At 40.9% G+C, this 12,500-nt stretch overlaps 3 protein-coding genes across 3 annotated transcripts in view; 1 reads left to right on the top strand and 2 right to left on the bottom strand.

Annotated features, from left to right (window-relative positions):
- Positions 1 to 408, bottom strand: part of EMWEY_00041420 (hypothetical protein, conserved) — a gene marked incomplete at both ends in the record, with an annotated part of 813 nt that extends 405 nt beyond the window's left edge. Inside the window, 2 exons of the mRNA XM_013482667.1 lie at positions 1 to 140; positions 374 to 408. The exon at positions 1 to 140 is cut by the window's left edge and continues 52 nt beyond it. Of these exons, the coding sequence (XP_013338121.1) occupies positions 1 to 140; positions 374 to 408 (175 nt within the window). The remainder of the gene's footprint in view (positions 141 to 373) is intronic.
- Positions 409 to 2,089: 1,681 nt separating this feature from the next.
- EMWEY_00041410 (hypothetical protein, conserved) lies at positions 2,090 to 7,304 on the top strand (the record flags this gene model as incomplete). The annotated part of the gene is made up of 13 exons (XM_013482666.1): positions 2,090 to 2,989; positions 3,256 to 3,489; positions 3,603 to 3,790; positions 4,066 to 4,144; positions 4,357 to 4,592; positions 4,878 to 5,085; positions 5,388 to 5,439; positions 5,667 to 5,842; positions 5,974 to 6,033; positions 6,182 to 6,268; positions 6,485 to 6,637; positions 6,907 to 6,987; positions 7,116 to 7,304. The coding sequence occupies 13 exons, from the start codon at positions 2,090 to 2,092 to the stop codon at positions 7,302 to 7,304; spliced, it is 2,643 nt and encodes an 880-aa protein (XP_013338120.1).
- Positions 7,305 to 7,747: 443 nt separating this feature from the next.
- On the bottom strand, positions 7,748 to 8,272 carry EMWEY_00041400 (hypothetical protein; the record flags this gene model as incomplete). The annotated part of the gene is made up of 1 exon (XM_013482665.1): positions 7,748 to 8,272. One exon carries the CDS (start codon positions 8,270 to 8,272, stop codon positions 7,748 to 7,750), a length of 525 nt encoding a protein of 174 aa, XP_013338119.1.
- Positions 8,273 to 12,500: the final 4,228 nt, after the last annotated feature.

Genomic DNA, 12,500 nt, shown 5'->3' with positions numbered 1-12,500 from the left:
TGCTGGTGCTGTTGCTGTTGCTGCTGCTGCTGCTGTTGCCTACAAGTATCTCTGGTATCTGTAGGGATTCACGGAGACGCTTCGATGCCTCGCGAATTTTTTGTAAAGGAAATTGAGGAAAAGTAGGACACTCCTTAGACCTGCACAAACCCTAAACCCTAAACCCTAAACCCTAAACCCTAAACCCTAAACCCTAAACCCTAAACCCTAAGCGTTAGAACCTTAATCGTAGATACTAAACAACAATTGGCTAAACCCTCGATAACTACAAAGAAGAATAAATATGATGGCTCTATTGATACTGTAGTACCAGAACAAAACCCTAAACCCTAAACCCTAAACCCTAAACCCTAAACCCTAATTGGGGGTTTACATTTTTTTGGATAAGATGACGACTGGACATTCCATTTGCGCGAGGGTTTTTAATGCTTCTCTTAATTCATGATTAGGGTTTTGCGGTGTATGTACACCTAAAACCCTAGAGGAAGAGGAAGAAGAAGAAGAAGGAGGAGAAGAAGAAGAAGAATTAGGGTTTAGAGGTGTACGTACACCTAAATTAAGGGAAGAACAAAACCACGGCAATGCAGCAGCAACAAGACGAAGTTTATGTTTTATCTGTACGCAACACAATATAAACCCTAAACCCTAAACCCTAATTCATAAACCCTAAAACCTAAACCCTAAACTCTAAATTGTTAATTCTAAACCCTAAACCCTAAACCCTAAACCCTTTTGATTGAGGGCTCACATCCGTGCCCTTCGTGGAGTACGGCAAGCTGCCTGCCGCTGCTGCTGCTGGAGAAGCTGCAGCAGCAGCAGCAGCAGCAGCAGGAGTAGCAGCAGCAGCAGCAAGATCTTGCATAAGCTTCACGAATTCCTCGCATAAAGACACAAAGGTTCCCCCTGCTGCTGCTGCTGCTGCTGCTGCAGGGGTTGCTGCTGGTGCTGCAGGGTTTGCTGCTGCTGCACTTGTTCCTGCTGCTGTTGCTGCTGTTGCTGCTGTTGCTGCTGCAACTCGCCCAGGTGTCTGCACATCTCCGCGTGTGGCAGCCACGCCCGTCTGAATCCGCAGAGGCCTGCTGCTGCTGCTGCTGCTGCTGTCATTGCTGCTGTTGTTGCTGTTGTTGTTGTTGCTGCTGCTGCTGTTGCTGCTGTCATTGGTGCTACTAGTTGCTGCTCCCCGCTTAGAGTATCCACTAGCCAGCTGCCGTCGTGTGCTCAAGCAGCAGGGAAGTTTTGCTGCTGCTGCTGCTGTAGCTGCTGCTGCTGGAGGAACAGCAGCAGCTGCAGCTGCAGCAGCAGCGCATGCGGCCCTATGTCCCAACCATCTTGGCTGTAGGGGGCGGATTCTCCCCCACAGCATCTGATGAAGTTGCTGTTCTTGCTGCTGCTGCTGCTGCTTCTGTCTTTGCTGCTGCTGTCGTTGTCGTTGCTGCTTATTCTGCTGTCGTCGATGCTGCTGCTGCCGTCGATGCTGCTGCTGCTGCTGCTGCTGCTGCTGCAGGCTTCGTCGACAAAACAGGGTCCTTAATGGATATACTAATTCTTATCATTACCCCGTAGCCTGTCTTCCTTTAGCTGGTGCTGTTGCTGCCACTGTTGCTGCTGTTCTTGTTGTTGCTGCTGCTGCTCTTGCTGCTGCTGCTGACGGTGTTGCGGTTGTTGCTGCTGCTGCAGCAAAAGACGCCAAGGTGTATCGAGGTGTACAAAATTAAATTAAATTAAAACATTAAACTAAACCCCTTTTTATGTCATATAAAAGAATCTATGGGGGCCCCCTGGGGGGCCCTCCCTATAACACGGGGGCCCCCCGAAGAAGGGGGGGGCCCCCCTGGGGCCCCTCAGATCCTGGGGGCCCCACAGGGTCGGGAAGGGCCCCCCATTTGCTCCAGTATTAAGGGGAGAAAAAGTTGAAGAAAATACTTTTTAAGGGTTTATTTTAATTTTATTTTATTAGTAGCCCTGCAAATAGGGTTTAGGGTTTAGGGTTTACTGGTAAGTGTTTAGTGTTTAGGGTTTAGTGTTTAGGGTTTAGGGTTTAGGGTTTAGGGTTTAGGTCGGTTCTGGGAGGTTTATTTCTATTATAGAAATGACGGAGAAAGAAAAGCCAAAGAAGGGGCCGAAGAAGGCTCCCGGTGCTGCTGCAGGTGCTGCAGGAGCAGCAGCAGCAGCAGCAGCAGAGGGAGCAGCAGCAGGAGCAGCAAGTGCAGCAGCAGATGCACCAGCAGCAGCAGCAAAGCCTGGCAAACGGCTAGATAAGCGTTTTCTTGCTGCTTCTGACCCTCGCTTTGGTATTAACAGAGCAGCAAGGAAGCAGCAAGAGGAGCAGAAGCAGCTGCTGCAGCAACAGCAGCAGCAGCAGCAGCAGCAGCAGGAGGGCTCATCGGTGTCTGTATCCCGTACAAAGCAAGAGGCTAAACTAGATGCAGCAAGAGCAGCAGAGGCTCGCGCATCAGCATTAGCAGCAGCAGCAGCAGCAGGAGCATCATCAGGATCCGCAGCAGCAGCAGCAGCAGCAGCAGCAGCAGAAGCAGAAGATCTTGATGCTGCTGCTGCTGCTGTTGTTACAGATCCACGATTCTCTCGTATATTTAATGATCCTTCTTTCTTAGTAGGCAGAGGACTAAATAGTTCCTCTGTAGATAAGTATGGTAGGACCAGCAGCAGCAGCAGCAGCAGCAGCAGCAGCAGCAGCAGCAGCAGCAGCAAGAAGACGAAGAAGAAGAAGCAACCATTAGCAGCAACACCTAAGGAACAATTAGCAGCAAAAGTAGCAAAAGATGATTTGCTGCAGTTATATGCACCGGTTAATGAAGATGCAGCAGCAGCAGCAGAACTTGCTGCTGCTGCTGCTGCTGCTGCTGCTCCTGCTGAGGAGGAGAGCAGCAGCAGCAGCGACAGCGACAGCGACAGCAGCGACAGCGACAGCAGCAGCAGCGAGGCGGAGGAGGAGAGTGGCGTGTGGCAAGACGCAGAAGATATACCTAAGGTGCGGCTGCTGCTGCTGCTGCTGTTGCTGCTGCTGCTGTTGCTGCTGCTGCTGTTGCTGCTACTGCTGTTGCAGCTGCAGCAGCCTCTTCTTCTTTTCTCACGTTGGCGTTAGCATGCATTTACATTCAAACAGCAGCAACAGCAGCAACAGCAGCAGCAGCAGCATCGACATATTTATTCTTGTCTTGTGTTGCGTTGTTGCTGTTGCTGCTGCTGCTCCTGTTGCTGCTGCTCCTGCTGCTGCTGCTGCTCCTGCTGCTGCAGGATACAACGGTATCTAACCGATTGGCGCTGATGGGTTTAGATTGGGACTCAGTTGGTGCTGCTGAGTTGCTGCTGCTGCTGCAGCAATTCCTTGGTGGATTAAAGGGCAGCAGCAGCAGCAGCAGCAGCAGCAGCAGCAGCAGCAGCAGACAGCGTATTAAATCTGTGCAGATTTATATTTCTGACTTTGGCAAAGAAAGAGTTGAAATGGAAAAAGTTAAAGGACCAGCAATCGTAAGGGTTTAGGGTTTAGGGTTTAGGGTTTAGGGTTTAGGGTTTAGGGTTTAGGATTAGAGGTGTATCTAGGGTTTAGGGTTTAGGGTTTAGGGTTTTGTGTATGTATTTAGGATTGGGAGGAGGCGGAGCGAAAGCGACGTAAGCATAGACTATCAGGATCAGGTGCTGCAGCAGCAGCAGCAGCAGCAGCAGCAGCAGCAAGCGACGACAGCAGCAGCGACGAGCAGCCACGGGCGTCAGCAGAGGAAGAGAAAGCGCTGCAGGAAGTCTTAAGAAAATATCAAGTTGAACGCTCACGGTAAGCACAGCTAGCTAGCTAGCTAGCTAGCTAGCTAGCTAGCTGGCTAGCTAGCTGGCTAGGTGGCTAGCTGGCTAGGCATATGGCTAACTAACTAGACAGACAGGCTGCTAGATATACTGCTAGCTATTTGAACAATAGAGCTGAGGGTTTAGGGTTTAGGGTTTAGGGTTTGAGGGAGTCAAGGGTTATATGGGTTTAAATGATTTATAGGGTTTAGGGCTTAGGGTTTAGGGTTTAGGGTTTAGGGTTTAGGGTTTAGGGTTTTGTTGCAGGTACTACTATGCAATATGCGAGACGGATTCAGCAGAGACAGCGCAAACCCTTTATGACGAATTAGATGGCTGCGAGCTTGTAAACCCTAAACCCTAAACCCTAAACCCTAAACCCTAGTTTGTGGTATATGCAGGAGAGTATATTTTTATAACACTAAAGAATATAGAATTTATTTACGAGGGTTTAGGGTTTTGATAAAAAAGCTGTAGGGTTTGGGTTTCGATAGAAGGTGAAAAAAAGGGTTTAGGGTTTAGGGTTTAGGGTTTAGGGTTTAGGGTTTGTATTTTTAGGGTTTTGCACTAAGCGGTATAGATGTGCGAATTGTTCCTGATGATATAATTTTACCAAAAGATAATTTAATAGCTGAGGAGACACCGGAAAAATTAACAGCAGCAGCAGCAGCAGCAGCAGCAGAAAGACTAGAAGCAGCAGCAGCAGCAGCAAACAGCAGCGCATTAAAACATTGCAAAGTTCAACTTACATGGGATGAAACACCAAAGGAAAGATTTAAATTCCTTAGAAAAAAGTATGCTGCTGCTGCTGCTGCTGCTGTTGCTGCTGCTGCTGTTGCTGCTGTTGCTGCTGCTGCTGCTGTTGCTGCTGCTGCTGTTGTTGTTGCTGCTGCTAGGAGAAGGGTCTATTTGTTGCTGCTGCTGTTGATACTGTTGTTGCTGTTCTCCTTCTTGCTGCTGATACTACTATTTCTATTACAATTACTACTACTACTGCTGCTGCTGCTGCTGCTGAAAGAATGTCTGTGTCTCTATTTGCTGCTGCTGCTGCTGCTGCTGCTGCTGCTGCTGCTGTGTAGGTTTACTGCAAAGGAGTTGGAGGAACAAGACTTAGAGGCGTTCTTAGCATCATCAGATGATTCAGATTATGACGAGGAAGAAGAAGAAGAGCAGCAGCAGCAGCAGCAGCAGCAGAAGGAGCAGCAGCAGCAGCAAGAAAAGGGAGGCAAGAAATGGAAAAAGATAACAGAAGATAATTTAGCGAGTTATAGAAAAGAACTATTAGGGGTAATCTACAAACCCTAAACCCTAATCCAAACCCTAAACCCTAATCCAAACCCTAAACCCTCATCCATACCCTCACTGCAACTCTCAGGGGCCCCACAGGGCCCCACAGCAACACTTAATAGAGGGGCCCCCTTTGCATGCAGCAGCAATTAAAGGGGCCCCTATGGGGGCCCCCTCCTATTTGTTCTTTTAGATGTTTAGGGTTACGAAGAGGGTTTTAAGGGTTTAGGGTTAAGGGTTTAGGGTTTAGGGTTTAGGGTTAAGGGTTTAGGGTTTAGGGTTTGCGTTTGTTGGATTTGCAGGATATGGCGGACACAACAGACACATCAGAAGAAGAAGGAAATGCAAACAAGAGTATGCGTAAACCCTAAACCCTAAACCCTAAACCCTAGGAACGCCGAAGGGGATGCACTACATCTTCCTGATGCGTCTGTGGCTGCTGCTGCAGTTGCTGCACTCGTTGCAGCAGCGGCTGCTGCTGCAACAAGTGCAACGAGTTCTACCCTTGCTGCTCCTGCTGCTGCTGCAGTTGTTGTTATTGTTGCTGCTGCTGCTGCTGCTGCTGTTTTTTTTTTTATTAGGTAGTAACTTGAAGGTTACCTTTAAGAACTCCTTAGAGGCATTAGCGAGCGACAGCGAATCATCAATGGAGGAAGAAGAGCAGCAGCAGCAGAAGCAGCAGCAGCAGAAGCAGCAGCAGCAAAAGAAGAAGCAACAGCTGCAGCAGCAAAAGCAGCAGCAACAAAAAGAGAAGGCGGTAAGGGGACTCTGTCTTGCATATATTTATATACATATATTTATATTTATATTACTATTTATATTTATCTATATTTATGGTTTAGGGTTTAGGGTTTAGGGTTTAGGGTTTACGGTGTCTGTACACCTCAGGATGATTTCCCTTCTTCTCGTTCTCTAGGAAAGAAGAAAAAGAAAAAACAACAAAATGCCGTCAGCTAACACATACGCCTCAACTGCAGCAGCAGCAGCAGCAGCAGCAGCAACAGCAGCAGCAGGATGTTTAGTAGCAACAGCAGCAGCAGCAGCAGCAGCAAAAAAAGAAATGTTATTGTATATTATGTTATATGTCTTGTTGCAGTTCCCTATATTTAATGAAGAAAAAGAAGAAAAAACAAAAAATAAACAAAAACAAGAATTGCAACAACAAATCTTTAGTGATGATGACGTAAGTAGCAAGGGTTTAGGGTTTAGGGTTTAGGGTTTAGGGTTTAGGGAATGTATACGGATAAGGGTTTAGATAAATTTTATTTTTTTTCCGTGTTTAGAGAAATTTTACGGTTTAGGGTTTTGGAAAATTTTAGGGTTTAGGGTTTAGGGTTTAGGGTTTAGGGTTTAGGGTTTAGGGTTTAGGGTTTAGGGTTTAGGGTTTGTGATATAATAGGAGGATGCTAGACACTTTGATTATCGTGAGGAAATGCAAAAAGAAAGAAAAAGAAAAAGAAAAGAAAAAAATAAAAAAGGAAAAGAAGCAGAAGAAGAAGAAGATGATGAATATATGCAGCAGCAGCAACAAAAACAACAACCAGGATTTAAGGTACACTAATTGCTGCTGATGCTGCAGCTGCTGGAGCAGCTGCTGCTGCTGCTGCTGCTGCTGTTGCTGTCGCTGCTGCTGTTGTTGCTGTTGCAGTTGTTGTTTGTATTGGTGTTACTTCTGCAGTATAATGAGTGCTGCTGCTGTTGGTCCTGTTGCTGCTGTTTATTTATTTATATTTATTATTTATTTTATTATTTATTTATTTATTTATTTATTTATTTATTTATTTATTTATTTATTTATTTATTTATTTATTTATTTTGCAGTTTAATTTTGACGATGATAGATTTAGTAGGATATTGGATGCTCCTTCCTTTGCAATTGATCCAACAGATCCATCCTTTAAGGTACGTCAGCAGCAGCAGCAGCAGCAGCAGCAGCAGCAGCAGCAGCAGCAGCAACAACAGCAGCAGCAGCAGCAGCAGCAGAAGCAGCATATTTTGGGGCTGCATGCGTTTTTTTTTTTTTTCTGCAGAATTCAGAAATTTCTCGTCAATTGCTTCGCGTAAGAAGAGAAAGAAGTCATAAACATAAATTTAAGGCTTCTGCTGCTGCTGCTGCTGCTGCACTGCAGCAGCAGCAGCAGCAGCAGCAGCAAAAAGCTGGTGCTGTTGCTAATAAACAAGCAAAAACCGAGGGTCTTCGTGGTCTGCGTCTTATTTAAATATTTATTTATTTATTTATTTATTTATTTATTTTATTTATTTATTTTATTTATTTATATTTATTTATTTAATTAAATAAATAAATATAATTAAATTAAATTAAATAAATAAATTTAAATAATTTTATTCTTTTTATTTTATTTATTATTTATGTATTTCTTTCTTTGTTGTATAGTAACACTACTCACACTGAGGGTTTAGGGTTTAGGGTTTAGGGTTTAGCGGGGGGAAGGAGAGGCTTGTTATTAGGGTTTAGCTAGGACTCCACAAGGGTTTAGGGTTTAGGGTTTATAGTTATTTATTGTATATTTAATAGCAACAAAAGCAACAAAAAAAAATAAATAAAGGAAAAAAAGAGAAACAAGTTTTAGGGTTTAGGGTTTAGGGTTTAGGGTTTAGCTACCCCATACACCCTAAACCCTAAACCCTAAACCCTAAACCCTTATTCAAAGTTGCGCCATAAGTTGATTTCTTCAAACACTCCGCTGTCCCTTTCACACGGACAAAACATATCTAACAGCTGCTGCTGCTGCTGCTGCTGCTGTTGCTGCTGCTGCTGCTGGTGCAGCAGCTCTTGCTGCTGCTGTTGCTGCTGCTGCTGCTGCTGCTGCGGGGTTTCCTCAAGAGAGAGGAGTTTGTTAGTATGCGTATCTGTAGTTTGTATACTGCTATCTGTTGCTGTTATTGCTGCTGCTGTTGCTGCTGTTGCTGCTGCTGGTGCTGTTGTTGCTGTTATTGCTGCTGCTGCTGCTGCTAATGCCTGATCGCTGCTGATGGGTTGCAGCTGCAGCAAAGGAGAAAGACAATCAGGATACACTTGCCATTCATTTAATTCTTCTTTTGTCTTGCTGCTGCTGCTGCTGTTGCTGCTGTTGCTGCTGCTGCTGTTGCTGCTGCTGCTGCCGCTGCAAGAAACAAATTTATATAAATCTTCCCAGCTCCCCTTTGCTCGCAAAGGGATTAACATTAAAGGATCATATTCATCTTCTTCCTGCTGCTGCTGTTGCTGCTGCTGCTGTTGCTGCTGCTGCTGCAGCAGCAGGAGGTTATTTCCTGCTGCTGCTGCTGCTGCTGGATTATGTAGCTGCTGCTGTATATGTATTAGCTGCTTCTGTACATTATTAGGAATAAAAAAAGAAGAAAAAGGAAGAAAAGAAGGAAAAGAATAAATATATAAATTATCCCCTACTATAGGGTAGCCAAGTGCTGCTGCATGCAACCTGACGGAGTGTATAGACCCTATAAATAAATAAGGAAAAAACAAAGAAAAGAGAATATAATTAATTAATTAATTTATTTATTTATTTATTTACTTTCTTTATTTTATTTTATTTAGTTTACTTTCTATCCCCTTTTTTTATGGTGTATGCATGATATATTATTATCTGTATATCTGCGGTGTATAGGCAGCTAAAAGGTAGGAAAAAAGAGCAAAATATAAATTAATATAATTAATTTAATTAATTTAATTAAATTAATTAAATTAATTAATTTAATTGTATTTTCTTCTTACCTTCTTGTAGAATAATAGTACAAAGAGTACCAATATCTGTATTATTATTATTAAATAAATAAATATGTTTATATGCATAAAAAAAAGAATTAGTATTTTTTCCTTCTTTTTGTTTTCCTGCTATTCTCCATACTTCTTTGTTTATTTTTATTCCTTTTTCTTCTTTTTTATTATTTATTTTCCTTTCTTTAGGTCTACATATTGTTTTATTTATATTATATATGCCTAATGGCATTCTTCCTCCTAATATACCTAATAATATTGCACGCATATCTAGTTGTTAGCTGCCTATACACCCCAATTTATTCAGGTGTATAGGCAACTTTTTTATTCCTTTTTTTATTTATAAATAAATAAATAATAATATAAATATAAATAATTTATTCTTTTTTTTATTTATATTAACAATTACAGGTATATATAATAATCATACTTAATGAATAACGAACAACAAACCCTAAACCCTAAACCCTAAACCCTAAACCCTAATTTATTCATAAAATATACATTTAATTCCCCTTTATTATTTCTTTAAAGGGGTAAAAACAAAGAAATACAGCAATGGCAATACTTTCAAGACAAGGGGGACCCCTAAATGGGGCCCCTTGGGTGGGGGGCCCCTTGGGTGGGGGGCCCCACAGAGGGGCCCCATATACAGGGGCCCCCTTTAATACCTTTAACGGCAATTATTATTTATAAATAATAATTTTTGTGTATATATATAAACCCTTTTTTATAAACCCCAAACCCTCGCGAGGGTTTAGGGTTTACATAGAAATAGTACTAATAATATTATAATAATAAACAAAGATGTTAAGAAAATAATCTTTTATCATTAATCAAACCCTAAACCCTAAACCCTAAACCCTAAACCCTAGTATAATAATAATGTTAAGTATATAACGATCTTATAATAGAAAGATGTGCGACTCGATGTCACCTAAAACCCTAAACCCTAAACCCTAAACCCTAAACCGTGCATCCATAGAAAGGCTTTTGTTTGTTGTGCCGTCAATCCACAAACCCTAAACCCTAATCCCTAAACCCTAAACTGTTTCTCTATATTGTGGTAAGCACATAACCACAACATCTAATCAAGCCCTAACCCCTAATGCTTAACACTAGCCAAACCCTAAACCCTAAACCCTAAACCCTAATTACAACCTGTTACGTTTCCTTTAACTATAACAAAAAACCCCCAAGGGTGTTTAGGGTTTATAAGTTTCTGTTGCTGCTGCATATAAAATGAGGTGTACATACACCCCAATCAGCAAAATATTTCCTGCATGCATGTATGCATGCATGCATGCATGCAAAAAAGCATGCATGCATGCATGCGGAGTTTTGGGGCTTTTTTATTGATGCATAGTAAACATACAAACACTTCTTCCAAACACAATCTGCTGCTGCTAGTGCTGCTGCTGCTGCTGCTGCTGCTGCTGCTTCTGTTATTGTTGCTCTCGCTGCTGCTACTGCTGCTGCTGCTGCTACTGCTGCTGCTGCTGCTGCTGCTGCAGCTTGTCTGTCAGTCTGCCTGTTCTTTTTGTTGTTTTTATTTATTCATTTATTTATTTATGTAACACTTTTTTATACATCATTTTACACCCTAGGGTTTAGGGTTTAGGGTTTAGGGTTTAGGGTTTAGGGTTTATTCAATTGGTATATTCATAGGGTTATCTTCTTTTTTATTTAATTTATTTTCTTTAGGTATATACACCTGAATAACACCATTATTATATTTAGCTTTTATTTCTTCTTTTTTTATTCCTTGAGGAAGAAGAAAAGATCTATAAAAGTTGCTGCTGCACCTTTCTTGTACAATAAAGTCTCCATTCTTGCTGCTGCTGCTGTTGCTGCTGTTGCTGCTGCTGCTGCTGCTGCTGCTGCTGCTACCTTCTATCGATAAATAACCATCACCTGCATGCACATGTATATTCTCCTTAGATACACCAGGAATATCTGCATGCAATATTAGTTTATCTCCTTCGTCTTTTATATCTATTCGTGGTATACAAGAAGAATTACTAAAAGAAAATAAACTGCTGCTGCTGCTGCTGTTGTTGTTGTTGCTGCTGCTGCTGCTGCGGTATGGCCACCAATGAGGAGAGAAAAAGCCACCGCTGCTGCTGCTGCTGCTTAAGCTGCTTCTGTTGCTGCCCCATGGACAAGCACACATATCTTGTCTACCAGGCAGCTGCTGCTGCTGTTGCTGTAATTGATGATGCTGCTGCTGCTGCTGCAGTTGCTGCTGCTGCTGATGCTGCTGCTGCTGCTCTGGGGACTCAGGGGGACCAAAAGAAAGAGGACGCCATGCAGCAAATGGCCCCTGCTGCATCATTAGATCAAGACGATTCAATGAATCGCATAATTCGTTATAGAGGGCCTCAAAGGGGGAGCGAGGAGGCCAAGGAAAATCCATTTCCTAAGAGGAAAATACAAGAAAAAAAATATAAATATATTTATTTAGTATTTAATTTAGTTAATGTTAATCAAATATATATAAAAATACAACTTTTATTCATTAATTTTATCATTTAATCAATAAAATACTCCTTTATTGTACTACTTGCACAAGATTCAACATCACGATATACAAAAAAGACGAAATGCATACAAAATAAAAGGGAATTAGGCAATAAATATACTTAAAAGAAAGGAAAAAACATAAAAACAAATAAAATAAGGTATTTATTAATTTATATTCATGTTTAATTGGTTATTTATGCACTTTTATGTACCGAGTGAGGAAAGCGGATTCGCTCTTGTCTACTGCTTTCTTGATAGGTATAATTCAGGTGTACACGCAGCTTAATTGGTCAATTTATGAATAATTAGCAATAAAATATCGTCACTTTTATTATTATTATTATTATTTATATTTTATAAGCATGAATAAGAAGAAGAAACAGCAAGAACCTCTGCGCGCCTACAGGCAGCAAACGGCGGCTGTGCTAGTACACAATAAGTATACTGTGTATTATATGCGTACAGGGAAAAACACGTAAGAAAGGAGAGAATAAATGAATCTTCTGCTTCTTTATGGATAAAATAGTGAATAATAATAAAATATAATTAAAGAAAAGAAAAAAAAAGACCCAAAAAGAATAAAAAGAAGAAAATTCTTCTTTTTATTTATTTATGCAGTCAGGCGGAGATTTATGGTGTACATACACCCCAATTATTCATTTCTTCTTCTTTATACAAAAACAATAAAAAATCATTAAATTTATTTATTTTTATAAATTAAATACCATTTAATCGTTTCTATTATTATAAAAGAAGAATTTTAATTATAATAACGTCTTTATTACCCCCTCTTGCGGTGTATAGGCAGGTAATTGTTACTATCATGCATAGGAGGGAAGAAAGAGTTACTCATGAATTATTAGATAATACTAATTATTTATATATTTTGTTTATTTATTTTGTTTATTTATTTTATTTATTTATTTATTTAAACATAAATAAATAGTTTTTATTTTCTTTTTTTATAATACATGTGTGCATGCAAGGAATAAAACATTATGCATGCATATAAATATATAAAGAAATAATAAATAATTATTTAATTTAATTAATAAATATTCCTCTCCCTTATAACAATTAATATATTAATTAAATTGTTACTCAATAAGATAATAAATAATTATATATATTATATATACTATATATTATATATATA

The sequence above is a fragment of the Eimeria maxima genome, genomic scaffold, assembly GCF_000499605.1.
Source record: "Eimeria maxima Weybridge genomic scaffold, Emw_scaff706, whole genome shotgun sequence".
NCBI lineage: Eukaryota > Apicomplexa > Conoidasida > Eucoccidiorida > Eimeriidae > Eimeria > Eimeria maxima.
The sequence above is the reverse complement of the archived record's forward strand: the minus strand, read 5'-3'. Positions and strand labels throughout refer to the sequence as shown.